The sequence below is a fragment of the Beauveria bassiana genome (assembly GCF_000280675.1).
Source record: "Beauveria bassiana ARSEF 2860 unplaced genomic scaffold BBA_S00026, whole genome shotgun sequence".
Classification (NCBI taxonomy): domain Eukaryota; kingdom Fungi; phylum Ascomycota; class Sordariomycetes; order Hypocreales; family Cordycipitaceae; genus Beauveria; species Beauveria bassiana.
Genome location: NW_007930861.1, coordinates 1 through 23,329, shown reverse-complemented (window position 1 = coordinate 23,329; position 23,329 = coordinate 1). Strand labels below are relative to the sequence as shown.

At 55.7% G+C, this 23,329-nt stretch overlaps 9 protein-coding genes across 9 annotated transcripts; 5 read left to right on the top strand and 4 right to left on the bottom strand.

Moving 5' to 3' along the window:
• Positions 1-116: 116 nt before the first annotated feature.
• BBA_07564 (queuine tRNA-ribosyltransferase) lies at positions 117-1,262 on the bottom strand (the record flags this gene model as incomplete). The annotated part of the gene is made up of 2 exons (XM_008602661.1): positions 117-1,023; positions 1,075-1,262. The coding sequence occupies 2 exons, from the start codon at positions 1,260-1,262 to the stop codon at positions 117-119; spliced, it is 1,095 nt and encodes a 364-aa protein (XP_008600883.1).
• A 573-nt stretch (positions 1,263-1,835) lies between these two features.
• Positions 1,836-3,182, top strand: BBA_07563 (uncharacterized protein; the record flags this gene model as incomplete). Its single annotated transcript, XM_008602660.1, has 1 exon — positions 1,836-3,182. One exon carries the CDS (start codon positions 1,836-1,838, stop codon positions 3,180-3,182), a length of 1,347 nt encoding a protein of 448 aa, XP_008600882.1.
• Positions 3,183-3,723: 541 nt separating this feature from the next.
• BBA_07562 (40S ribosomal protein S17) lies at positions 3,724-4,231 on the top strand (the record flags this gene model as incomplete). Its single annotated transcript, XM_008602659.1, has 2 exons — positions 3,724-4,068; positions 4,145-4,231. 2 exons carry the CDS (start codon positions 3,724-3,726, stop codon positions 4,229-4,231), a joined length of 432 nt encoding a protein of 143 aa, XP_008600881.1.
• A 634-nt stretch (positions 4,232-4,865) lies between these two features.
• BBA_07561 (Rtr1/RPAP2 family protein) lies at positions 4,866-5,669 on the bottom strand (the record flags this gene model as incomplete). Its single annotated transcript, XM_008602658.1, has 1 exon — positions 4,866-5,669. The coding sequence occupies one exon, from the start codon at positions 5,667-5,669 to the stop codon at positions 4,866-4,868; it is 804 nt and encodes a 267-aa protein (XP_008600880.1).
• Positions 5,670-7,947: 2,278 nt separating this feature from the next.
• On the top strand, positions 7,948-8,556 carry BBA_07560 (uncharacterized protein; the record flags this gene model as incomplete). The annotated part of the gene is made up of 2 exons (XM_008602657.1): positions 7,948-8,010; positions 8,104-8,556. The coding sequence occupies 2 exons, from the start codon at positions 7,948-7,950 to the stop codon at positions 8,554-8,556; spliced, it is 516 nt and encodes a 171-aa protein (XP_008600879.1).
• A 2,422-nt stretch (positions 8,557-10,978) lies between these two features.
• Positions 10,979-12,202, top strand: BBA_07559 (putative aspartate protease; the record flags this gene model as incomplete). The annotated part of the gene is made up of 1 exon (XM_008602656.1): positions 10,979-12,202. The coding sequence occupies one exon, from the start codon at positions 10,979-10,981 to the stop codon at positions 12,200-12,202; it is 1,224 nt and encodes a 407-aa protein (XP_008600878.1).
• A 2,219-nt stretch (positions 12,203-14,421) lies between these two features.
• On the top strand, positions 14,422-18,039 carry BBA_07558 (SH3 domain-containing protein; the record flags this gene model as incomplete). The annotated part of the gene is made up of 1 exon (XM_008602655.1): positions 14,422-18,039. One exon carries the CDS (start codon positions 14,422-14,424, stop codon positions 18,037-18,039), a length of 3,618 nt encoding a protein of 1,205 aa, XP_008600877.1.
• A 333-nt stretch (positions 18,040-18,372) lies between these two features.
• Positions 18,373-20,682, bottom strand: BBA_07557 (Spc97/Spc98 family protein; the record flags this gene model as incomplete). Its single annotated transcript, XM_008602654.1, has 1 exon — positions 18,373-20,682. One exon carries the CDS (start codon positions 20,680-20,682, stop codon positions 18,373-18,375), a length of 2,310 nt encoding a protein of 769 aa, XP_008600876.1.
• A 525-nt stretch (positions 20,683-21,207) lies between these two features.
• On the bottom strand, positions 21,208-22,828 carry BBA_07556 (SPG20 protein; the record flags this gene model as incomplete). The annotated part of the gene is made up of 3 exons (XM_008602653.1): positions 21,208-22,019; positions 22,082-22,730; positions 22,811-22,828. 3 exons carry the CDS (start codon positions 22,826-22,828, stop codon positions 21,208-21,210), a joined length of 1,479 nt encoding a protein of 492 aa, XP_008600875.1.
• Positions 22,829-23,329: the final 501 nt, after the last annotated feature.

Here is a 23,329-nt window from a genome sequence, read left to right as displayed (position 1 = left end):
CTGTAGTAGCTAATCACGTACGCAAAGTCTACTCCAGGGTAATACAGAACAGCAAATTCACAAACCATACCTTTGTTACCCAACGCCTATGTCTATGCTTTCACAAAATCTCTAGTTTATGCTGCTAGCAAATCTACATTAACAGTCTTCAAGCTCTCCACCGCCCAACTAGGGTACTCGCTCTTATCCTGATATAGCCCAGCAAAGAACTCCTTGATATACGCCGGGAACCGATCGTCAAGAATGGCATCGCGCATCTCACGCATGAGGTTCAGCTGATACCAAACGTTGTGGATCGTGAGAAGATGCGCCGCCACCGTCTCCTTGGACGTGTTGTGGTAAATATATGCCCTGGTGATGCCCAGGCCGCCCTCGCGGCAGCACTCGCACCCGCAGCCCTCCTCAATCGGGCCAAAGTCCTGGCCGAATTTGGCATTGCGGATGTTGAGCACGCCCTGCTTCGTGATGGCGTTGCCGAACCGCGCCGTCCGCGTCGGCCACACGCAGTCAAACATGTCGGCGCCCAGGGCGACGCAGACCACCAAATCCTCCGGATAGCCAATGCCCATGACATAGCGCGGCTTTAGCTCGGGCAGCAGGGCTGTGCAAGTTCCCACCACGCGGCAAAAGTCGTCCTTGGCCTCGCCGCCGCTGAGACCACCGATGGCGATACCGGGGGTGTCTCGGGCGACCATTTCCTTGCAGCACTCTTTGCGCATCTCGAGATCCAGACCGCCCTGGATGATGCAAAAGAGGTTTTGTGTCTCGGGCTTCTTGTGTGCTGCAATGCATCGGTCGAGCCAGCGTACGCTCCTCAACATGGCTTCCCGCATGCGTTCCTTGTCCGGCGACGTTGTGACAATGACATCGTCTAGTTGCATCATTATGTCGCTGCCAATCGAGTTTTGTAATGACATGGAGTGCTCGGGTGTGAGTAGCATTGGCGATCCATCATGTGGACTCAGAAAGCGAACACCCTCCTCTGTGATGGTAGCCAGCTTCAGCAAACTCACCATTTGGAAACTGCTGGGTGTTAGTAGTCTGAGCATTCAATGGCCGCAAAGCCAGACTCACCCGCCACTATCTGTGAGAATATTATGATTCCAGCCCTGAAGCTTATGTGCGCCACCAACAGCGTCTAGCACTTCTTGACCTGGCTTCAGGCCGAGATGATACGTGTTATTGAGGCAGAGCCGACAGCTCGTCTCCTCCAGCTGCTCTGGGGTGAGGCCCTTTAATGATGCCTGAGTGGCAACGGGCATAAATAAAGGAAGCTTAACAGGCCCATGAGGCAAAGTCAGGACTGATGCTCTGGCTCTCGTTGTCTATCACAGCCTGTTAGTTGGTACTCGTTTAACGACACGTGCTTGCACGATACTCACAGAACAACGCCCGAGCAACTCAAATTTGAGTGCTGGCGAAGTGTAGACGTTGGATGCCATTCTTCGGGCTGCCAACATCCCCTCTTCCAACTGTGCCTTCGCAACTGGTGAGAGAGTCTCGTGCAGTTAGAAAGCTTTTTATTCGATGCAAAGACCCTCCTTGTAGCATGCCAATGAAGGCTCACAGAACACTTCAGGCAAGGAAAAAAAAGTTTAGTGGAGTTTGTCAGATCTTTAGCGGTATGGATCCCACTGTAAACGGTAAACTGCCCGGAGGCACCCCTGGACTCCGGCCAAACCACGGCAATTTGCCCCCAGCTTCTAGCTCTAACAATTTTCCTCGACGACAGACCATCATCCAGCCTCTGCCCGCATCAATCACGATCAATTGCCTCGCATCGATCCTCTTCCATCGCCCGCACGCGAGGTCGCGGATATCTCCAAATTGCCATCATGGGCGGCCGCGCTGTATCGCCCGGCGGGGCGCTGCTGAGATCGTCGCGCATGTTCTCAATGCCCAAGCCCCTGCCCGAGCCGCATGCCGGCCTCCAACAAATGTCCGACCGGAGCTCCAAGTCCATGACCAAGCCGCAGCCGCAGATGCAGTCCGTCACCACGCCGCTGTCCTCGCGCCAACACGGCGATTGGGGCTTCAAGCGCTCCTTTCCGCTCAAGACGACGCTGCACACGTCGACGCCGCTGATTCGCCTCAAAAACATTGACGCCATGGAGAATGTGACGGATTTTGAGTCGGCCGCCGACCACACGCTCACGCTCGAAAAGTTCCAGGAGCTGCGCATTGCCATGTCGACGCCCAAGAAGCGCGTCGATCCCGCCAGCACCCTTCGCGAGACGCCAGGCAACAAGTCTGTTTTTGAGGACCGCTTCGACACCACCGACGGCGACCGCGCCGGCAACCTCCGCTGGAAGTACGAGGGCCCCTGGCTGGCCAGAATGACAGAGGGCGAGTTCATGCGCTACCTCGACAGACAGGTCCGTCCGCAGCGAACCCAGTTTCGCGCGCTGCTGAGGAAGGGCCTCGCCGACGACATTACCGCGCGTCAGAACAGCTACGCTATGGAAAAGGGCATCGATGCGCCTCCACCCGTTACACCAGCCGACATTACCGAAGCGCAGTTTACTGAGTATCTACGCGCGCTGCGCAATGACCGAGCCGTCTTGTATGCCATCGTCTCCAAGTTCCTCGACCTCGCGCCCCTAGGCCAGCCCGTCGGCGTTGTGCAGAGCCTCTTCCCGCCTCAGGCCGAGAGCCCCTGGGGCAAGGCCGGCCCGCCCCCGACACACCCGTCCGCAGGTATCAGCTACCTGCGCACGAGCTCCTACATGGAGAACCACCCAGTATACGGTCCTCAGAGCCGCCGCGCGCCGACGCTGGCTCGTCTCATCAGCCCCCGCACCGCCTTTCAGCCGCCCAGGCTCGGCGTCGCTGGTTTCGTGGCGGATCCTCCCGTCGGTGACAATGAATTCAACACTCGCCACTCTAGGAGCAGGTACGGCCAAAAGGTCGAGGGCAACGGCATCGCGGACCTCGACACAACCACGATTGGCGGCGCCAAGACCTTTGTCGAGCCGGTGACGGCAAGCGTGGACCCCAGCGGCCGCATACTCCTCGAGCTCAGGGAGGCAGACCCCGTGGCGCAGGTCATTGGCCAAGAGAACAGCGGCAAGACTACAGTCTACCACGACGGGGCCATGAAGCGCGAGCTGCGCCCGCAAGAGGATCCTCACGCTCAAAGAATGCGGGCCGTGACGGATGAAATCATGCAGAACAAGCTGTGAAAATAGTGCAAGATTATTGTATATCTACGGGAAGCCGGCGCAGTGTCATAAAACATGTACAAGTAGCATAGAAATTTGAACGAAGAGTTCTGAATCAAACAATATCACTTTGAAAGCATGAATCTGGAAAGTGGTATCAGAACAGTACAATTGCTGAGCATACTAATAGTCCAATGCATTTCACAATCTACAGGAGACGAATCCTGGAAAGTTGCCAGGCAGGCATCTTTTGCTGCCCTCAAGGCGTTTCGGTACATTTGGTGCTGGCTGATGAATTGGCCAATCAGACTCTCTCTGAAGGCGCCCCACCTCTCACAGTCCGTAAGATCCTGGCAGTCGGCCAATTCACGTGATCCGCCAGTTGAAATCTGACCACAAGCCCTAATTGCTGGTTGTGCCCCACTTGAGGCAGGGCCACCACCAACTTTCCAGATGGTCGAAATTTCATGAGAGCTGCTTTGAGACGAGACCTGCCAACCCACGACAACTTCACCAACACGCCTCCCCTCCAACCCGCTACCACCACCACAACACCGCCAACATGGGTCGCGTCCGCACCAAGACCGTCAAGAAGTCCGCCAAGGTCATCATTGAGCGCTACTACCCCCGCCTGACGCTCGACTTTGAGACCAACAAGCGCATCTGCGATGAGATTGCCATCATCGCCTCCAAGCGCCTCCGCAACAAGATTGCCGGCTACACCACTCATCTGATGAAGCGCATTCAGCGCGGACCCGTCCGCGGCATCTCCTTCAAGCTCCAGGAGGAGGAGCGCGAGCGCAAGGATCAGTACGTCCCCGAGATCTCGGCCCTCGACCCCTCGCACAACGAGGGCGGCCTTCTCCAGGTCGACGGCGAGACCAAGGACCTGCTCAAGCACCTCGGCGTAAGTTTTTTCTTTTGCCCAGATTCATATTCGAGTTGGACAAAAAGGATCATCCTAACAAGTTTTGGTCATTTAGTTCGACTCCATCCCCGTCAACGTTGTCCAGGTCGCTCAGTCCCAGGGCCCCGAGCGCCGTTTCGGCGGCAACCGCCGCCGCGACTAAGCGAATCGTTTCATTTGTCGCCGGAAAAACGAACAATTCAAAAGCAGGGTCACGAACGAGGGAACATTTTGATACACACACTACTACAACTACTACTACTACATTTTTTGGGTTTTTTGCATGGCCATTTTAGTGCCGCGGATGTTATGACGACTTGGCGTCTCAAGGATCGGTTAGCGAAAGTGCTTAGATCTCAAAGAAAAGATCTTTTCGCCCCCACTAGGTGTCGCTGGACAATGAGGGCCGGGCTTTCTTTCTCGCAAGAGATGTGCTTGGTCCCTCATTGGAAAGCTTGATTGCCAATTCTCCTTTGCGGATTCTCATTGTGCCCGCCGTGCGTGCCTGTGAAAATAACCAAGTCGAAAGACTTCCTGCTTGACGTTTTCCCCTCTTTTGTTTTCCGGAGAAGAAACGAAACCAAATTGCAACAAACAGGGACATCTCTCAGCGTCGGAATGGCTCGATCGCCTATCACATGAACAGTGTCGACAAGTGGCCTACGGAAAATGTCTCTTGCAATGGGTATCATTCATCTCAAATCGTAAAAGTAATTCGTAACCAAATCATACAACAAATCAGTCAAGATGCACCTGCGAGACTGATCTGGTCTGAACCAAATCCCCACGCCCGTGCATCATCGGTAGGCAGACTCCCCCAAGTCGACTCTGTGGCCTTCAACAAGCAAATGGTCGTCGTCGCCGTCGCCAATGTGCAAATTCTCAACATCCGGCATCTGCGTCTCCCTCTCCTTCAGCGACACCTGCACCCTCTGCTTCCCACCAGCCCCCTCCGGCCGGTCCCCCCTCTCGAGCGCCAGCGCCGCTGCCGCGTCCCTGCTCCTGCGCTCCTGCTCCTCAATCTGCAGATTGGCCAGCATGCCGGCCGCGGCGTCCACGTCGTCGGCCTTGTCGAAGCGGCCCTCGTCGAGCAGGTCGATGCGAATCTCGGCGATGCCCGCGCGCTCCCACGCGGCCGTCTCGCTGAGCTGCACCTTGACGTAGAGGGCGCGGCGCGCGCACGCCTGCGAGCACCAGCGCTCCACGTCCCTGCGCTTGACAATGTGCCCGCCGCGCGTAATCGTCCACTCGCCGCCGGGCCCCGTGTCGCGGTGCGGCCGCGCGCACAGCGTGTACCCGCACAGGCCGTTGACGTGCCGCTCCTCGATGAGGTCGTCGTAGTCGGACGGCTGGAACAGCCGCACGAGCGTCTGGAAGCCGGCCGCGTCGGACGAGGCCGGCCGCGACGCGTTGTACGAGGGCCCCCGCACCAGAGGGTACTCGGATAGCAGGATGAGGCTGTCGAGGATCTCGGCCTCGAGGTCCTTGCGGTGCTGCACCACACGCGCGTGCTGCATCGCAATCTCGCGCGGGTCGGCGGCGCGCTGCGCGGCTGCAGAGTCCTTGAGGATGCCCCGTAGCTCCTTGATCTTGCTCTCCATCGTGTTGAGTTTTTTATGTGGCGGGCGGAATGGGGTAAAGGTTGGTTTGTTTTTTTGCGAATGCGCGGGGCGGGTGGTGGCGACGAGAAGCTTCAAAAGTTCCTCTGCTGACCAATTTAAGTGGAGGTTCGGCTCGTTCCACAAGCTGCACGTTGACTCAAATCTTGAGACGTATGGTAGATGCCTCTTTGTGTTGCACACGTTGGCTCAGCATGTGCAAAATCAAGGTTGTTGCATTCGCGCTCCAGACAGTGCAGTATTTGGAGTAGCTAGCTAGATGCCCGTGATCCACTCCTCCACCTCCAAGGCTCCAACGTTGTGTGCGACGAGCGCCGTTGCGGCTTGTTGTCGCCATGTGTTATTTCCACGACTTTTTAGCGCATTCAAACTGGTTTTCACTTATCTCTTCAAGGCCTTGATTGAATATTGTGGCGCCGCTGCCTTTCCGGCGCGGACCAGGCTGAGCATTTGGATGGCCCTGAGCCCATGTAAGTCGCGACAATGAGAACAGGGACAACGGCGGAACGGAAGCCAGGGGAGTTTTGTAGGTCTAAAGGCCAAAAGCAAAAAAAAAAAAAAANAAAAAAAAAAAAAGGAAAATCTCAACAGCCCAATGAGTTTCAAAGAGAGCTCCCCTTTCTCATTGCTTGCTCTCTTTGGATGTTGTAGTTTATTGTGGCTGTTCTCGCCTCGTATGCTCCATGGGCGAGCGGGGTGTAGAGGCCGAGCCAGGCTGATGGGCGATGATAAAACATAGGCTTCAACACCTGCTGTGACACCGGGCCTGAGACGGTGCTAATGATTGTAATAGCTGGATCAAAATGAAAATGTGTTTGTTTCAGCGCAAGGCAATGTTAAACCGAAACCATTCCTTTGACATTGAAGAAAACAAAACGTCTGGTGTGTGTGTTGCAAGTTTGGTTGTTCCACTGTGACTGGATGAGGCCAACTTCGTTATTAGCCGTACCCAGTGTCACGATGCGGACCTCAACGGGGCCATCTTCATACAAGACATCATCGCAAGAAATATCGAATTGTTTCTCAACCCCAAGTTTTTAATCCCCTCCGTATCTTTGATGCCGCTAGGTCTGATGTTGGCTCTGATTGGGCTGATGATGGTTTTCGCGGGTCTGTAATTACTCATTCGAACCGCCAACTGCTTTGGACAGTAGGAAAGCTGAGATGGCCCTTCACACCTTCGCAGCCTTTGTGAATCATTTTATGAACTTCGCGGAGAGTCTATGGAGCTAGTTGTCGGCTACTGGCAAATCAGGGCACAGATATCGAGGCACAAGGTAGCGGCGTGGTATTATATTTAGCCAGATGGGATGCAAACCAAGCCGCTGTCAAAGATTGCAATCGCATCATCATTTTCCTGTGCGCCAGAATTTGGCTATAATGCGACTAGCCTCAAATAATCAGGATACTGCCGATAAAAGCTTATATTGCACAAGAAAATCGAAAGAAGCGCGCCAGGCTGAATGTTCTGTCGCCGGTCTAGAGGTGCCGCCACAGTGTCACTTGACGGGGCAAGGTTCCAGCCCAGACAGGTAGCATGCTAATACAATTGGAAAGTTGTAATCGATGAGCCTCAGCCTTTGCCAGTCTGATAAATACATTTCGAGGAATGGGGCTTGCTTACTGCCTGTAATTCGCATTTCCACTTGAACGTACGAGCTGAAGGGGGCATTGCACGACGCAGCAGCTTGATAGAGAGCACCTGGTACAGATATACATCGAGATTCGAAGTGAGATAGCCGTGATTCGACTGAGATTATGGCTGATATCCATAATCCTATTTTCCACCTGCATAATTTTATTGCACGTGACGGCCATGTGAACTGTAAACGGCAACGGCTTGATGATTCTCTCAGCCGTCCGAGCCAAGACGAATTTGTCCAACCAGCGAACATGGCTAAATTAACTGCTTCCAAGTGAGACGATGATGAGTGATCTTGCACCAGCTGAAGCCAGACCTGCAGGACCGTCTGCATGATGCATGGTGCCACTTGTGGCCAGCCGTTTTCAGCTGTATGCAATATGGATGACTCTGACGAGAAATAGAACCGCTTTCAAAGTTAGACAAGCTTTCAATAATTGAGAATTGCCGAACGGCAGACTCTCGGTGACGAAGTAAAGGAGGGGAAACTGAACCGATGACAGGCCACTGAGAACTTAAATACTTGGGAGTCCCCCTGTAATGATTGCAAGTGCTACTTCTTACTTCGTCTTCTTTATTCATTCAGGACTCAAATAAACAAGAAACAAGCAAGCCAAGATGCGCTTCTTCACTGTTCTCGCCACGCTTTGCGCAGCTGTCTCTGCAGTCCCAACCGAAGCTGTATGAATGATACACCCCTTGCATCTTTCTCCATCAAAAGGGAAAAAGGAAAAAGACATCAAAAGTCATAGCTCATACTGACCATTTTACAAGGAGGTACAAGCCAAGTTGGTCACTGAACTGTGGCGCGCGTACAGCGGCAGAGCGCAAGACCACTTCTACACCACCAACTACCATGAATACAACAACGCTGTGACTAACCTTGGCTACGCTGCCGAGGGCGTCGCGGCGCGCATCTACTCTAGGCAGGTGGCGGGAACCGTCCCCCTGTACCGGACCTGGTCCCCTGGCGCCACAGATCACTTCTACACCACCTCGGCCGCTGAGCGCGACAACGCCGTCCGGAACCTAGGCTACCAAGACGAGGGCATCACCGGCTATGTCTTTCCGTCGGACAGCAAACCGAAGACTGTTCCGTTCCACCGTGCCTACAGCCCTACACAGAGGGACCACTTCTATACTATAAGCGCGACTGAGATGGAGAATGCGGTCCGGAAACTGGGATACACCTACGAGGGCGTCGCTGCTTATGTATTCGAGCCCTGAGACAGGCTCGAGGAATTCGAGACACGTTTGTGTTGTCCTTGAATTGAGACGAAATCCAACGTGGTGACCCGTGTGCCACGGACTTGCCGCCGCTCATGATGATTACGTATTGTTAAGTACTTGTTGCTAGTTTTATCTGACGATAGTTGCATATATGAGACATATAAGATATATAAAAAGTCCTACATTATACTGCAAAGTCGATAGTGGAGTTGATCTGAAAGGATTTGGGTAGAGCGCTAATTCATGCAAGCCTCACGCCAGCGGGGTAAGTTCCGATATTCGCGATGCAGATTTGCCACATATCTCACCCGTCGGCCAGGGTCTGGATTGGTCCACTTTATGTATTATGTATAGAATATTGGTACTCTTTTGGGGGAATATATTGCAATTTGAGCAAGTTAACAGTACAGCGGCAGGAAAACGGCAGTTCTGTGACAGCGATTCCCAACGCCCGCGCTGTCGAGTCCGAAGGGAATAATACCCTGCATGCCAATCAAAAGGATGGTACGAAAGTACTTTAGGCCCGGGACGCTGAGCAGAACCATTCTTACTATCGCATACTTTTGACCGGAGGAACTACTCCGGGAGACTCTTTGGTGACTTTAATGCCAATTTTGACTCGGAAAAATGACATTCACAAACAGACAAGTCCGTTGCTAAAAGAAATGTTTAGGCCCTTCTCCTTTTTAACTTGGCGCATGAAATCCAAATATTCGTCATAGATTCCCTCGGGTTTGAGGTCATTAGGACAAGTAAAGGGCATATACGTAAAAGCTTGCGCCAGCAAACGACCTTGGCAAGCTCGTTTCTTGCATCCTGGGCCCAGGCTCACCACATGGCGTGCTCGACTTCATCCAAACCGGTAATATCGACTATACCGAAAAATGTCAATGTAGACGTGCGGGGGTGCTGTAGGGTGCGACTGCAAAAAGGCGCAGTGACGGCACAGGGACGAGTTAATCGGCCCGCACGATATGCAGTGAGAAGCCACAGCGTTGCCCGACGCAGAGATCTTCGCTGCCCGAGCCGCCAATACGGCTATAACTTGCGAAGAGAGGTGAGTGGACGGTGACACTGTGGCGGATGCGGCCGACGTGCTCGTCTTATTATCCTGATTAGGTTGGTTTGCGCAGAGAATCTTTAGCACGGCGGTCTTCCGAAGGGAAGGCGAGAAGCAAAATGCGCCGATCTTGGCGCGGCCCTTGAGCGCGATTCGTCCAAAGGTCGGACCGTTGCAGATGTGAGACGGCGCAAACAAAAAACACTGGCGTTTGGAAGAGGCATAATGATAGGAAGCATGCAGGGATTGCTGGGCAAGCCATTTTTGGCCAGCTTGCTGTATGTGGTCAGCATAGTTGTGACAGTCTTTTCCAGGTCTGAAGACTCAAGAAGAGAAGACGCTGGTGAATCGCATTAAAATTGTGTGCTCAATGAATCGACTTTTTGGGGACTCAAAGCTGTCACTCAGACCATCAAGGGAAACAAAGCAGCGCCGCCGCAAATGGCTTTCAGCAGGCAATCATTTGCTTAAACAAGTCCCCTTTCACGATTGACAAACTTTGCTCCAACAATCTCGCACTTGGTTGCAATTGCCTTCACTCTGTTTTATGCATCATCTTCCTCGTCCCGATTCCTTCACGTCGTTTGACTTCCTGTGTCAGATGGAAGAGAGAAAGAGGCCACCTAATGTCCAGGTATGTAAGCGTTGGGTGTTCTTAGCTGGAAACTCGAATATTGTCTGATTTTAGAAAATGCTATGCATCTAGCTAAGTGTCTTGACTAGATACGTATCCTATTCATATATTCGCGTCGGAGTTTTAGATCGATTCGGACTTGAGACATCCTACCACTTGTAAAAGCGAAATTTGAACAAGTGAAATTGTCCACCATCATCTACACAGGATGGAAATGCATAGCAGGACTCGAGTCTGGCGGCAATCGAGGAGAATGACACGCAACGCACCATCTCTATCTACTAGAGCGCACCGCAATTTTGCCTGCGATGTAGCCCGAGTTAGTTCCTGCCGTCCTCCATCATATCCCCGGAAGGAAATGCTTCGCTGGACCAAATGTGTTTCGAGAAAATATACATACCTGCTAATGAAACTTAGGCTGAGCCTGCTCGCTGGGGATATCAGAATCGCCAGAGTCGAGCACAAGCGGAGCGCACCAAGATTTCGCCTGCGATGTAGTCTGAGTTAGTTCCTGCCGTCCTCCATCATCTCCTGGAAAGGAAATGCTTCGCTGGACCAAATGTGTTTCGAGATGATACACGTACCTGCTGGTGGAACTATAGCTAGGCCTGCTCGCTGAGGATATCCGAATCGCCCAGGTCGAGCACGACAGTGACGCCGCAGCGAAAAAGCCTGCCACAGGCGATTCCCATGTCAATTGCTCCTCCCCTCTCTCATCTCTCACAATGAAGACTGCTGGCACCTTTATTGCTCTGGCTGCCGCCGCTGGCACGGCCGTCGCTGCTCCTGCGGAGGGCACTGGACTCAAGTTCAGCGTTCCCGTGGAAAAGAACCCAACTCAGCGCAATCCCCTCGCTGATGCTCACTACGTTCTCCGCAAGTATGCTACCCCGGAGACCATTAAGGGAATCGAGGTCGATCTTCTCGCTCGTCGCGAGGATGCCTCTTTGTTCCAGCGTGCCGAGAACACCACCATTGGTGCCTTTCCTCACGGCCAACCGGGCGTTGATACCTCGTACCTTTGTCAGGTCAGCATCGGCACTCCCGCCCAGAAGCTGAAGCTCGACTTTGATACTGGCTCCAGCGACCTTTGGGTGTTTAGCACCGACACCAACAAGGCCGAGACCAAGGGTCAGACCCTCTACAAGCCCGCCGAGTCAACCTCGTCCAAAATCCTTCAGGGCTTCAAGTGGGCGATTGGATACGGCGACAAGAGCCACAGCCAGGGCATTGTCTACCAGGACGTCGTCAAGATTGGCACTGCCAGCGTTACCAAGCAGGCTGTCGAGTCCGCCCAGGAGGTCTCTGCCCAGTTCACAAATGATACTGGCAGCTCTGGTCTGCTCGGCCTTTCCTACGACAAGGGCAACACTGTTAGTCCCACACAGCAGAAGACTTGGTTCTCCAACATTCAGAGCAGACTGGCTCAGCCCCTCTTCACAGCTCGCCTCAAGCACCAAGCGGTCGGCTCCTACAATTTTGGATACATTGACGACTCCCAATACACTGGCGAGATTTTGTACACACCCGCCTCCACTGACGCTCTGGGCCACCGTCTATTCAAAGCGAGCGGCTACGCCGTCGCTGATGCTGAGCTCAACGACCAAGCCATCACTGGTACCGCCGACACTGTTACCTCCCTCGTATACCTCCCCACTGACGTTGCATCCGACTACTGGAGCAATGTAGACGGTGCCGAGCGTGTCAAGGTTGCCAACGGTCAGTACCTCTGGGCCTTTTACTGCGATACTAGCCTTCCCACCTTCTCCTTCGGTGTCGGTACAGGCCGCATCACCATCCACAGCGACAACATCAACTTTGCTCCACTGAGCAACGGAGCTTGCTTTGGTGGTATCGGTGGTATCGATGGTGGTCTTGCCATCTTTGGCGATGTTGCCTTGAAGTCTGGCTTCGTCGTCTACGATGATGGCAACGACCGTCTTGGCTGAGCCGAGAGGGTGCGTAAATAATAAATAAAAGTATGTTTCTGGTATATAATTAAAAAATAGTACATGATATCGAATTTTGAAGTTGGCAATGTCCTCGTGATGTTATGTAGAGTTATCGTCAGTATGTAAGCGCCAAGGCGTCAAGAAAGCTATCTCTCAGAGCAGCGATGCCATTCCTGTAACGCGAACTATTAAGAAGACACTCTCAGATTCACATTCCGCGCTCGAAGACTTTTTTTCTTCTTCTTCTTTTTTTTTTTTTTATATATGTACGTTTTTGGCAGAGTTGGAAGCAGTCGCTCATCGGCAAAAGAATTACCAGGCCAATGTATGAGCCCAGCGCTCAAGATGCCCCGACAGGAGCGACGGGCACATAGTAAACCTCAAGCCCACAGGCTTCAGAGCCCAAGCCCAAGTGGGACGTCTTTTTAAAAGGCGGTGAGAATACTCAACAGATTCTCTGCAGGTCCTTTACAGATGCTATGGAGCTAGTTAACTAAGATATTAACTAACTAGCTATTGATTAATTAGCTGCTAGTTAACTGGCTACTAGTCAAATGGCTACTAGTTAAATGGTTTGACTGGCTGCTAGTTGACTGGCTGTTGATTGACTGGCTGGTTGACTGGCTGCTGGTTGACTGGCTGTTAATTGACTGGCTGTTGATTGACTGGCTGCTAGTTGGCTGACTGTTGATTGACTGGCTGTTGACTGGCTGGTTAACTGACTGTTGATTAACTGGCTGGTTGGCTGGCTGCTGATTGACTGGCTGCTGGTTGACTGACTGTTGATTGACTGACTGTTGATTGACTGACTGTTGATTGACTGACTGTTGATTAACTGGCTGGTTGGCTGGCTGTTGATTGACTACTGAAGCGTATCTGCAGAGCACCTGCAACACAGCTTCATTTTTCTGCCGCTCTTGGCCCCACTTGGGCCTGGGCTCTGAAGCCTCTGGACTTGAGGTTTACTGCTACCCCGGAGGCGACGCATTGTTTTTATGGAAGGCTATCAATTGAAATCCAGTCGGCCGTAGTTCAAACAACATACAATTCTATCAGATCCTTGGCATTGTCTGAACCACAACCTGGCGCATGGAGCTTTTAGTGAATAGTTCCTAGCAGACTACAGTGTCAAGACGCACAGCACGACTGCAATTACGCCTTGCGATGGTGATTTCATTTCAAAGTTTGCGATGTAACAATGTCTTTTGATGTTTTCTCCCGCCAATGCAGCTGATAATTGATGAGCAGTCTCATGAGAGCTGCAGCATCAATTTATCAAAGCACCAACCAATTTCGAATAGTACACCGTCGATGTTGGCTATACTCGGCCGTGCTATTGAGGGTGACCTGGCGCAAACTTGAAACAAGAGCACACAGAGGCTGTGAGTTTCAATGCGTCGCTATAATAGAGTTAATTGGATTAGAAAAGATGTTGCAATTCGCAACCCCCGTCACTGATGAGTCTAGAGCCCCTGATCTCTGTACACCTGCCGACAATTGATCGAGTCATTGAGTCTAGGTTACAAGTCGCCGTATTGCAGGGTATCGTAGGTAGGGAATGGCACCGCCACAGAATCGTCACAACTGTGGCGCTGGACTTGAGGTGAAAGACTGAGTTGGTGGCTAGTGGCCTCCGTCACCTTGTGCCAAGCTTTTGACTTGAGCGACCCTAATTGAATCCTAACCCTGTGCTACCTCGAGGGAGAAGGGAACAAAGAAAACTTGATAAGAGGCCTTGAGAGGCTGGAGCCTCTTATGATACCCGACTGTGCCCGCCCGGCGGCTGATGCAGCCTGCACAACGTGGGGCTCCCGCTCGCCCCGCCACACCCACGAAGGAGCTTCGGTGGCTGAGGCATCACCGCCTTCCCTCGCTGACGTCGCCGCCTCCACATCCATCCCACAGCAAAGCTCCCGGAACTGGCTGAGCCTCCTCATCTTGGCCATCGCCGCACCTGCACTGAGCCGCTCGTTGCTAATCCGCAATCTTCTCACGCTGCAGAATTCTTTCTACGCCTACCATTCACCCATCATCCATCTCGTCCTATCCTCTCGACCGCCGACCGCCGACCGCCGCCTGTTTGCCCGCTCTTCAGGCAGCCTTGCCCCACCTCTGCGAACTCGACCCCTAGGACACGCAACAAACATCTCAACGGACCTGCCCCTCGTGCAGCTGGAGGACAGGCCTTTGTGTCCTGTGAGATATTCACATCCACCATGGCCGCTCCATTTCGCGTCAAAGCTCTGTTCGAGTACACTTCGCCTCATGATGATGACCTCAACTTCTCCATCGGCCAGGTCATAACCGTTACCGACGAGGAAGACGTTGAGTGGTACGGTGGCGAATACGTCGATGACAACGGAGTCAAGCAGGAAGGCATTTTCCCTCGCAACTTTGTCGAAAAGTTTGAGCCTACGCCACCACCCCGTCCTACGCGGACACGAACAAAAAAGGCCGACGATGCCCCAACTCAGCAGCAACAGCCCGAGCCAGCGCAGCCAACGCCGACGCCGGCAGCCGTCGCCTCCCCATCCAGCGCAGTAGCGACTACTCCTATTTCTAAGGACGAGCCCGAGCCCGAACCCGAGCCCGCAGTAGAACAGCCAAAGTTATCCGAGCCAAGGTCGCCATCGGTGCCGGCTCCTGTTCCTGCGCCCGCGGCCGCTGCTGTACTACCAAAGGCTTCTCCGGCGAATACCGAGCAGTCTACCAAGCCTGCTCCACGCGAGGTGCAGGCAGCAGTTCCAGCCCCAGCACCCAAGTCAAAGCCATCCGGGCCTCCGCCCGTCTCCGAAAAGCCGATCAGCAGCTCATTCAAAGACCGTATTGCTGCTTTCAACAAACCCGCGGCAGCGCCCGTTGCACCGTTCAAGCCTACTGGCCTCGGTGGCTCAAGCTTTATAAAGAAGCCATTTGTGCCACCACCTCCCAGCCGCGACGCCTATGTTCCCATCCCGCGCGAGCAGGCGACTCAGAAGATTTACCGCAGGTCCGAAGACCCTGAAATCAGAGAGCAGGAAGCCCAGAATCAGGAACACGCTGAAAAAGCAGGCCTGTTACCTAACGAAGTCAAACAAGATATTGGAGATGAAGAAGAAGACCAGCCCAAGCCAACCAGCTTGAAGGAGCGCATCGCTTTGCTCGCCAAGCAGCAACAGGAGCAGGCCCAGCGACACGCAGATGCCGCCGCCAAAAAGGAGAAGCCCAAGAAACCGGCCAAGAAGAAACCAGATGTACCAGCTGGCGAGCCCGCGGAGGATGTTGCCGAGGCCGATCTCGCACCACTCGAAAGACGCGATACTGAAACGACAATTGGCCGCACTTCCCTTGAAGAGCAGGCACCAGCCCAACTTCCCCAACCACCAAGACGCAAGGTTTCTCGAGGCCCCGCTGCCGAATTTCCGCGCGATGGAAACGAGGCGGATATGTCTGGAGCTGGTGACACTACCGAGGGCCAAGATGATACATCGGAGCGCGATGATGATGATGATGAATCTAAACGCCGGGCCACGGATGCTGCCCCCACTTCTCCAACCATGAGCCGCGCTCCCACGGCTAGAGATGATCGACACGCCGTCGGGGAACCACAGGGCGAGGAGAAACAAGAGGAGGGGCCAGAGGAAGAGCAAGAGGAGGAGGATGATGTGGATCCCGAAGTGCGAAGAAAAGAAGAGCTCCGGGCGAGAATGGCTAAAATGAGTGGTGGCATGGGCTTTCATGGCATGTTTGGAGCTCCAATGCCTCCTGTTGGCGGCCTGCCCAAACGAAGCAAGCCTGAGAAGGCGCCCAAGGAAGATATAGAGAGTCATGCAGATGACGCGCATCGCTCCGCGCCCCCAGTACCAGCTCCCACGGCGCTGCCCGGCCTGGGAGGACTAAGCAAATCGCAGGAGCGCGAGCATGAACACGAAGACGATCGTAAGCCGGCCGCCAGCTTGCCGTCTCCTCCACCTGTCCCTAGCAGAGTGCCGACAATTCCCGAGCCAGATGATGCTGATGGTGAGCAAGGCGAGAGCGACGACAATGCTACCCCAGGTCCTGCCTCTCGCTCAGAGGCATCACGCGCTCCCCCGGTTTCTGGCAATCGCCCTGCACCGCCGCCCGTGCCTTCAGAGCGTGAGCAACCTTATCGTCAAAGGCCGCAGTTCTCTACTAACCTTTCTCTAGCACCACGCCCACCCGTCGCAACCCCTACACCGGCAATCAAATCTGCAACCGAGGGCTCTGAATCGGACGACGAGCTCTCTGGTGGAAAGGAACATGCCGATGCTGGATTAGCGCAATCTCCGCGACTTCCGGTGCGATCACCGCCGTTGTCCCCACGCTTCGAAGAGCCTCCATCTGCGAACAAGCGAAACAGCCGACCGCCGCCCCCCATCCCAAGCGTCGCATCGTTGTTGCCCCCTGCTGCAGGCCGACCGCCTCCACCCCCACCCCCGGGTGGTTTAAGTCGTCAGTCGACTGCTGATGTCCCGCCAATTACACCATCTAGACCTGTACCGGCAGGAGACGAGCCTGGTGAGGAAAGCACAGAATACGAGGGCGATTATGACACGGATATTGCATCTTCAGTCCCCCACAAGGACGCATTGAAGGCCCATGCTCGCGACTCCAGTGTGGATGATAGCTTACTTCAGTCACCCACAACCGAAGTCCCCCAGAGCCGCCCTCCCCCTGTTCCGCCGACTTCACCACCGCGCGCTCTTCCACCACCGGTACCCGCTATTGCTCCGCCAGAGAACAAGCGACGATCGGTTGATGCACCTCGCGCGGCTCCGCCGCCGCCGCCGCCTCCGGCTACAGCCCCGTCCTCAGATGACTACGATCCTTTCAATTATACGTCCCCTACTATAGCTGGAGGTTCAAGTAGGACGCCGAAGATTGAAGAGGAAGCTTATTCCGCAGATGTTGCCTCTTCACCCGTTGCAACACCTACTGCTGAGCGACACCTTCCACTACCAATTGGTGCGAGGACTGGCGGCCGGCAGTCCATGGAAGGTACCCGCACAAGTACCAGCAACAGACGCTCCATGGATCTTCACAGACAGTCTCTAGAATCTGGATTCATCGCCAATGACGTTGATTTGAGTATCCAAAGTGGCTGGTGGAAGCAAGCCAATCAACTACCGCCCGTGCTACAGGGCCGACGTGACATCTTTTTCGAATCAGAGGAAACTACAACCAATAACCAAGGGTCCAAGACGGTCGTGACACGTGAAATATTCATTCTGTACCAGGATTACTCCCAGACTGTCCTTACTGTCCGATTCAATCCTTATGATCCTGCCGACGTGGAGCTAGATCAGAAGCACGAAGGCCCTCCCCGCACACTGCGCCAGGACGAGATGGAAGATTTCCACGATCGATTCGGTCGACAAATTGTTGAAGCCGCAGCCACGAAGAAAGACAGCGTCGTCGGCGACGGCTCACCGCAAGGCCTGGTTCTCGAGCTGCTCCGTCCCTTGAAGGGTGCTCTGTGGCCAGTGGGCTCCCGTGCGTACGGCGCCCTCGTATACTCCAACATGGCCAATGCCTCGACGCAGCAGCACGATATTATCCGCCCTGGAGACATTGTGTCTTTCCGCAACAGCAAATTTCAGGGCAAGCATGGCGCCATGCATGCCAAGTACAGCGCCGAGGTAGGCAAGCCGGACCATGTGGCCATTGTGGCTGAGTGGGATGGCACCAAGAAGAAGCTGCGCGCCTGGGAGCAGGGCCGCGAGAACAAAAAGGTCAAGTTGGAGAGCTACAAGCTGGACGACCTGCGCAGCGGCGAGGTCAAGGTATGGCGTGTCGTGGCGCGCAACTGGGTGGGGTGGAACAGCCAGCCTTAGTGGTGCTGGATGGAAGGACAGGCGAGCAACACAGAGAGGCCACCATATTTGCAAGTTTTGTTGTAATGAAATTCACAATATCTGTTTTCGAATGCCACTTCTGCTCGTGCGTGTTGAACCGGCTGCATCTGGTCTATATCGTGGGTCTGAAGAAGTAGGAAGCATTATCATAGCGCATTCAATGAGAATAGCCTATTTACTCTGTCGTTATAAATATGCTGCATCATGATGCTCCGCATCGGCCTTTTCTACATCGCAAATAGTTGGCATCATACATGATGAGACGGGGGGCATTTCTCTATACAGCCCGATCCCTGCAACCTCTCCCGTACCCTAGCTGCCAAACTTGAGCTGCATCAGCAACCTGTTCAGCCCGCCCACTCTCTCCGGGCGGTACGCCTCTCCCGGCGCCGCGCCGCCGCCATCGTCGTCCATCTGCGCCGCCGCCACGGCGGCCTCTCCCTCCCACACCTGCAAAAAGGCCTCGTCGACGCTCAGCCGCTCCAGCGCGGCCACGACGTCGTCAATGGCCCGGCGGACGCTGCGCTCCACGCCGCGCAGCTGCCGCGTGACCTGGGCCTCCTCGGCGGCGAGGTCGGTGAAGGCGTCGACGACGCCGGCGTCGGTTTCTAGGTCGAGCGCGGTGAAGATGCCGTGGAGGCGGTGCACGTGCGCGACGAGGTGGTCAATGTGCACGAGAAGCGTGTAGAGGGGCCGCGTGAAGGCGTCTTGGGTGAGGAGGAGTCGGTGCACGAGCGTGTCGAGGTAGACGGCGTGGCCGGCGGCGAGGGTCTGCTGGTCGTGGCGGGCGCTGCGGGGAGCGGCGGCGGCGGAGAAGGAGGAGCTCGTGGTGGGACGGGTCGGGGGCACAGAGATCGGCTCAGCGTCTACATGGTCGTCGTCGTCGTCGTCGCTAATGTCCATTTTGTCGGCCGGCGGAGCGGTGTCGTCTTGAACGTCATGTCGGGGAACGACCTCGCCGGTGAGCCAGGCGCGGAAGCCGCGCCACAGCCCCGCGACGACCTCGGTCTGGAAGTAGGCCTCTGTCTCGCCGAGGAAAAAGACGGCGGCGCTGGCCGTCGACCAGGTGCCGCGGAGAGCCTGCGCGCGGGCGGACCAGCGCCGGCGTAGCTCCTGCGCGTACTCGCCAGCGCCGCGCGGGCCCGGGTAGTGGCGGCGCAGCGACGTCAGCTTCCAGAGGTCGGTGAGGCGGACGTGGGCGCGACGCAGCGCCACGAGGTACGCGTGGACGCAGCCGTAGAGCTGCATGTCGGACGGGGCGAGCATCATGTCGACGGCGGGCGGCAGCCGCATGGCGAGCGTGACAGGGGCCGAGAAGAGCAGCGCGTTGAAGGGCGCGTCGGCGAGGCGTGCGACGGCAGCGGCGCTTAGACCGGGACGGGTGTGCTGCGCGGGGGCTTCTGGCTTGGACTTTATGAGTTGGAGACGGAGGGAATCGCGCGCGCGGTCGAGCAGCGCATCGTCGTTGTCTTGCTGCTGCTGCTGCTGCTGGTCATACGAGGATATGGACGCCCAGACGCGGGCCAGCGCCGCGGACACCTCGCCGCTCTTGACCGTCACGTTTTGGACGCCGCTGCCGTCCTTGTCGTGCGCGAGATTGCCGGCGCGGCGCCAGCGACCGCGGATGCGCTCGTCGGCCTCTTGTGTAAGGGCCATGGCGAACTCGCCCCGACCGAGGAGGAAAAATTCGCGGAGCAGCTGCATGGTCGCCATGACTTCTGAAAGCGGCAGGATCTGCTCGAGAATGTCTTGTGATAGCGACTGCCGGATGTCGCGTATAGTGCCGGTGAAGCTCGCCGAGTTGAGCGGCGAGGTCAAGTCGGCAATGGCCTGCAGCTTGGCCGCCGTGTTATGGAAGCCGCCGCTCGCCGTTGACAGCGTCGTGCTCCTGGCGCGAATCTGGTTCAGCGAGCGGCCAATGAAGAGCATCGAGCCGGCCGTCGCGGGCGTCACAAACGCCGGGAGCAAGCCCGCGACGCTCACATAGTCCTCGTCCGAGCTCTCACCAGGGCGCACGAAAAAGTCCTCGCCGCCGCCGGCGCTCGGCAGCCTGCCGTAAAAGATCCACGCCGAGACCTGCCGGAGCCAGGCCGTCTCGGCCGCGGTGACGAGCGTCAGCGCCGCCTCCTCGACGTCGCGGTAGCCGCTCTGCAGCTCGGCGCGCAGGCGGTCAATGGCGCGGGCGCCCCAGCACAGGCGGCCGCTCGCGTCCTGCGCCTCGAGGAACCGCACCACCTCCCAGAGCCACTCGAGGCGGCGCGTCCATGGCTGAAAGGCCCCCATGACGGCCGTCAGCGGCACGATGCCGTACGCGCCCACAAGATCCGCGTCATGCCGTAGGATGCTCGCCTCAACCTCGAGCACCTTGCGCCGCAGCGCGGCCAGGTGCACCGACTGAATGGCCGTGGCAACGGCGCGGCAGACTGTCGAGGGGTGCGACGCGGTAATGCGCGAGCAGTGCTTGGCGAGTTTGATGTGTAAATCGGAGAGATGCGCTGCTGAGGCGAGGAGCTGCCGCTCTGGGGGAGAGAGGGCGATTGAGGAGGACGAGGTGTCGGAGAGCTCGGCGGTGAGCAGAGGCGAGGGGTGCCCGGAGAGGGAGAGGAGGATTTCGTGGAGCATACTGCGGTGATATCTATATAAGCGTTAGAGAATGCCTTTAGAACCTGATTAGGGCCGGCAACGCACATTACAGCAAGCTCTTAGATGAGCGAGAGGCTGTTTGGCGGGGCAAGATCAGGAACTGCGCCGACGCTGCAGGGGACGATGCGCAGCTGCGCGGCAAATTTCGGGGCGCATCAACAGTGCTATATCGCTTTTGTATTTTTTTTTTTCTGAATGTCGATTTGGATCGTGCACGTCGTGTATTGAATTGTGTGATTTAGTTGGCGAAGCTGTCCACAGAGGTGGTGAGTTGGAAGACGCGACGCGCAACCAATCTGCCCCGCGGGTACACGTGATGATTTACCAGAAATATCTCGACACAACTCCGACCCCGGTTCACTTCAGCTTGAAGAAAAGCATTTTCATTATAAAATGATTGCATCATTCCTCATACTATTTTGTGCTAGTGCATTATGATTGGTCTAGGCGCCTATAGCGCTCGAAAGTTTACGCGTGGAGCCTGACAGAAGCAGTCGGCTCAGATTATTTGGATGGCTTTTTGCCCTTGGAGTCACCGTAGGCAGCAGCAGCAGCAGCCGGCTTACTGGGACCGTTGGCCCCCGATAGCGAAGCATCGCCATTGCCGCCGACATAGACCTTGCCGCCATCCTTGACGTGACCGACCAGCATACCCTGGGCAACGCTCTTGAGGATAGCGCGTCTCGAAACACCGGTGACGTCAATGTAGACAAGACCGACATTCTTGAAGCCGCCTCCAATGTTCCTTGCAGCTTCGCCTGCATCGGGACCCCAGCGGTGGCCGACCATGGTGGAGACGCTGCTTGAGGTGCTGTTGAGCAGCGACTTGCCAGCGTGCTCGGCGCCGTCGACAATGGTGTTGAAGGCCATGAGGCTCTTATTGAGGATGCCGGGCTTGTAGCTGTCAATCATGTTGCCGTCCTTGTCATAGCCGCGGGCCTTGCCGTCCTTGCGGCGGATGTTGGAGGCGAGGTTCTGGGTGACCTTGCTGATGGAGCCGACGGTGGAGGCGGAGAGGCCGGCGGCTTTTGAGGAGAACTGGTTGATGCGGCGGATGCGCTCGTGCGTGGCGGGCGTAAAGGTGACGGGGTTGGCGACGGGCTCAGTCTTGTGCGTGAAGCTGTCGGCCTGGTTCTGCAGCATCTTGCCGACGTAGTCGGAAGTGGTGATGAGGAGCCGCGACGCGCGGGTGGCGCTGCTGACGAGAGTGGACTTTTTGTAGGCGGGGTGGACAGAGTCTTCGATGTAGTCGTACTCGACCGGCTCGACGGAAATGTTGTGGGATCCGTCCTGGGGGAGGGTAATTTCGACGGGGTCTGGGGCCATGTTAGTGATTTGCGGCAGCGGCATCCGTTGAGACGCGGAACGGGGATCATACCCTTGGTACCAGGACGTACACCACTGTCCTCGACAACCTTGAAGCCGTCGCTCAGCTCCCCAATTACGCTACCATCCTCCTCGTCGACCAGTACAATTCTGCCGCCGACTTGCGAGCTGGCGCTGCCCTGGACGTATGCTTCGCCCGCCTCGAAGCTAGCTGGGTTGTAGGGCGGCGGCGCGTCGCCCGCCGCTTCTCTCGCCTTGGCCTCGGCAGCCTTGGAGCGCGGGGGCCTCGGAGGCGGCGCGCGCTCAAGGAAAGCGGTGCACTGCGCCAGAATCGTCTCAAAGGTGTCAACGTCCTCCTGAACCCCCGCGCGACTGTTGGCGGCGGGGAACTCGAGGCGCGTAAAGGCGCCGCTGCCAGGGCCAAGGTCCCACCGGGGGATCAGGTAGCTGCTGGGCGGCTGGTGGTAGATTTGCGTCGTCGCGGGCATGGGGAGGTCAAGCTCGGGCGGGAGATGCAAGTGCAGGTAAAAGTCCTCCTCGCCGTTGCCGCGCGCGAGGCCAGAAGGGTCGGCGAAGCCAGACGAGGTCGGGACCATGAGGAGCGACAGCGTTTGCGGGCCCGAGGGCGTGAGGGACTGCTCGTCGCCATTGGCAATGTGGTAAGCCTTGACGCCATTTACGGCGTAGAGGAGCTTCGGATCCTAGATGGCAGGTATCGTCGCAAAGGATTAGGAGCTGGACTAGGTTGAGATGAGTATAATCATCACGGGACGCTACTTACATTATGCCCAGAGGCCATGGTGAAAGTGGCGCAACTGCGATGAACCGTCGAATCAGGACAAGACTTGTGTGCAAGAGCAAAATGCACGGTACGCTGTAGCTATGTCAAAAAACAAAATAAGAGAAAAGCAGGAGCAACAAGCTTCAAAGGTGGAATGATGAGTGAATTCGGATTGGTCTAGCAAGCGCCGGCCCCAGCATGTGTGAGGCCTCTTTGGAAGCAACGGCAACGTCATTCATTGGTGGTGGGCAGTGGGCTGCCTCTGCCAGCCAAAGTCCACTGAATGAGGGGTCGAGGGCGGAGGGGTCATCTGCCATATGCCCAGCAAAAAAAAAGGGCAAGAGACTACTATGGATAAAAATGAAACATGTCCGACGATTAGCCACAGTAGAGCTTCTGACAGGTCTTTTTATCTTTATTTTTAGATGACAAGCAGGTCATCATCTGCTTTGTCCACTCACGCCACTGTAACCGCTGTCTTGCAGCTGGCTTTAAAGTATGGGGCTCTTCTTTGCCCCC